Source organism: Nematolebias whitei, chromosome 16 (assembly GCF_014905685.2).
Source record: "Nematolebias whitei isolate Nwh7 chromosome 16, NemWhi1, whole genome shotgun sequence".
NCBI classification, from domain to species: domain Eukaryota; kingdom Metazoa; phylum Chordata; class Actinopteri; order Cyprinodontiformes; family Rivulidae; genus Nematolebias; species Nematolebias whitei.
Window position 1 is genome coordinate 27,299,756 of NC_056513.1, and position 2,459 is coordinate 27,302,214.

Consider the following 2,459-nt stretch of genomic DNA (forward strand, 5'->3'; position numbering starts at 1 on the left):
ATTTAAAATTTGGAAACTTATTTTTATCTTAAAAGCACAATTTGTCAGATCCTTCCGAACAGAGATTCATATACATTTGTCTGCCTTTCATTTTGTTGCAAAAATGATAATATAAAAAATAAAAAAAAAGTTTAAAATTTAAAAGTTTAGTTTCTTTAAACAGATGCCTGCAGTGTAAACAAAAACTTAGCATCGTGTGTTAAGCGCAGTGCTTACCTTGATGGCATTGTGAATTGACGTCACATCATAAGCGAGTGGAGGAGTCATCAGAGCCACAATCAGAGTCTCGAATTTACCTCCCAGCTCTCCCTTCAGGGTATCTACCAGATCCTGTTGAGACATATTGTTATTGAGACAGAGTCCTGATGCACTTCAAGATTGTACAGTTCATTCAAAGAGCCATCTGATTCTGCATCCGTTGGGTTGCGTGGAAAGGTTAGGAACAATAATCCAACTTAAAGACCTGAGCTACAACTTGAAGAGTTTCCCCATCAAAGATTTGATCAAAGAAATTTAAACATTTGTGTTCACTGATCCAGCGTGCATCAAGACTTCACTAAGCTGTAAACAGTAACATTTACAATGGAAAACTAAAAAAAATAATAATTTTGAAGCACAACCTTGTGGTTAGATCAGAGACATTGTTTATAATCTTTATAAAAAAAAAAAAAAAGAAAAAAAAAGGCATTTATATGCAATTAAATAATTGTGGTAAAAGTCAACATTTAGAGCTCATCTGCCATTTGGCAATATTTCTTATGGCATGTTAATGAGAAGCATCTGCAGCCAAGATAATACTAAAGACTGTCCAAAGGTCCACTGGTTGGACACATCTTGGGACAGCTGAGTCAACTGAGTTTTCTATAATTAGTTCTGGTTATATAATCCTTTTACTCTGTTTAACAAAAATAAAAATTGGCAAATTGATAGATTAGGAGCAAACCTATGCAGACATTCACAATCTGAAAAATCTCACCCAGTTGGCACCGTTTCACCACTTTCATTTTAACCACCAAATCAGTCATAAAGTTAAAGTTCATTAGAGCAACTCATCTCTAAACATCCAATCTGTAGTATTAAATGTTATTTTGGGTCACATCATACAAAATGTTGTGGATCAATTCATCTACTGGAAGATTCAAACATCTGTCCCGTTTGTCAAACACAAATCAGAAATTCTGAAATTAGATCAAATCTCGTATTCTGCCAGAACCGTTTTTGCCACAAGTCGGTAGCTGCAAACAGTTCAAGCGTAAACAACTGGTACAATGGTTGTCGACAATCTTGCAGACAAAGCACGTTTTGTCATAAATCATTCCGGATGATTAGTTATCAACTCAGAACAAGCAGTAAAATAGAGCTGAAATTTTCCACCAGGATTTTCCTCAGTCACATCTGAAAAAAAAAAACTGCTTTTAAAATCAAACTCATTCATATAAACTTAACAGCAGACATCTTTGATTTTATCCCAACAACCAACACCCACCATTATAACCCCCCCCCCCCCCCCCCCCCCCGACCCCCCCCCCCCCCCCCCCCCACTAAATATCCATCACTGCTGAACTTCATTCAACTTCGGCATCTTCCTGTAGATTTGAGCTCGACAAATACCTGTGGGCCTCAGTCCGAGAGAAGGAGGGGGTTGTTTGTTCAGCGGGGGGGGGGATGAACAGATAAGAGGATGGGGACATTTCTTCATGATACTGCGTCTAGCTTCCTCCAGCCTTGTGCAATAAAAATACCTGGAGGCCTCGCATGAACAGATCCTAGCGTGATGTCACACCCCACATAAGTAAAGGGTCCATTTCCAAAGATTGAAACATCTTTAAATAGTGAAAAAAATTAAAGTTTTACTTTAAAATTTGCCTCCATATTTTGTTGGACATCTGGGAAAAAAATAAATAAAAAATTTTGGACTTTAATGAACGTTTCCAAATATGTTCAGGTAAGAATAGGGGAAATTAAAAAAAAAAAAAAAAAAAAAAAAAAAAGTGGATAATCAGACAATATTTAGCTATATGGAATATTTGGAGCACGTTTTGAATTGTTCAAAATAAAATTCTAATTTTATACACGTCTAAAAAACTCCAGTTTCACTTTCCATGGAAAGTCTGGAAAGTTACGGCCCTTCACAACCCTAGTGTACATGATCCAAGGACTGATGCTTCACCTCGTTACTACAGTGGTCCAGATGAGCCAAAGCAAACTTAAAGCCGTCATAACCGTTTGGCATAAAATTGGTGGAAAGCATTCATTAACTTTCCAAAATCTGCATCTGCAGCAGTTCCTAATGTACAAGTGTTACAGAAGCGTGCAATCCTCCAGCTTGAATTCCAACAAAAAAAAAAAAATAATAATAAAAAACTCCACCCCACCGTTGTAGAAACGTTTTGTCTTGAGGGGAAAAAAAAAATATATATATAAAATTAGCTTTTACAGGTCCCCCCCCCCACCACATC

At 36.8% G+C, this 2,459-nt stretch overlaps 1 protein-coding gene across 1 annotated transcript in view; it reads right to left on the reverse strand.

The window, feature by feature from the left end:
- anxa5b (annexin A5b) overlaps positions 1 to 2,459 on the reverse strand; it is a 6,982-nt gene that overhangs the window by 3,234 nt on the left and 1,289 nt on the right. Inside the window, exon 4 of the mRNA XM_037690480.1 lies at positions 217 to 330. Within this exon, the coding sequence (XP_037546408.1) occupies positions 217 to 330 (114 nt within the window). The remainder of the gene's footprint in view (positions 1 to 216; positions 331 to 2,459) is intronic.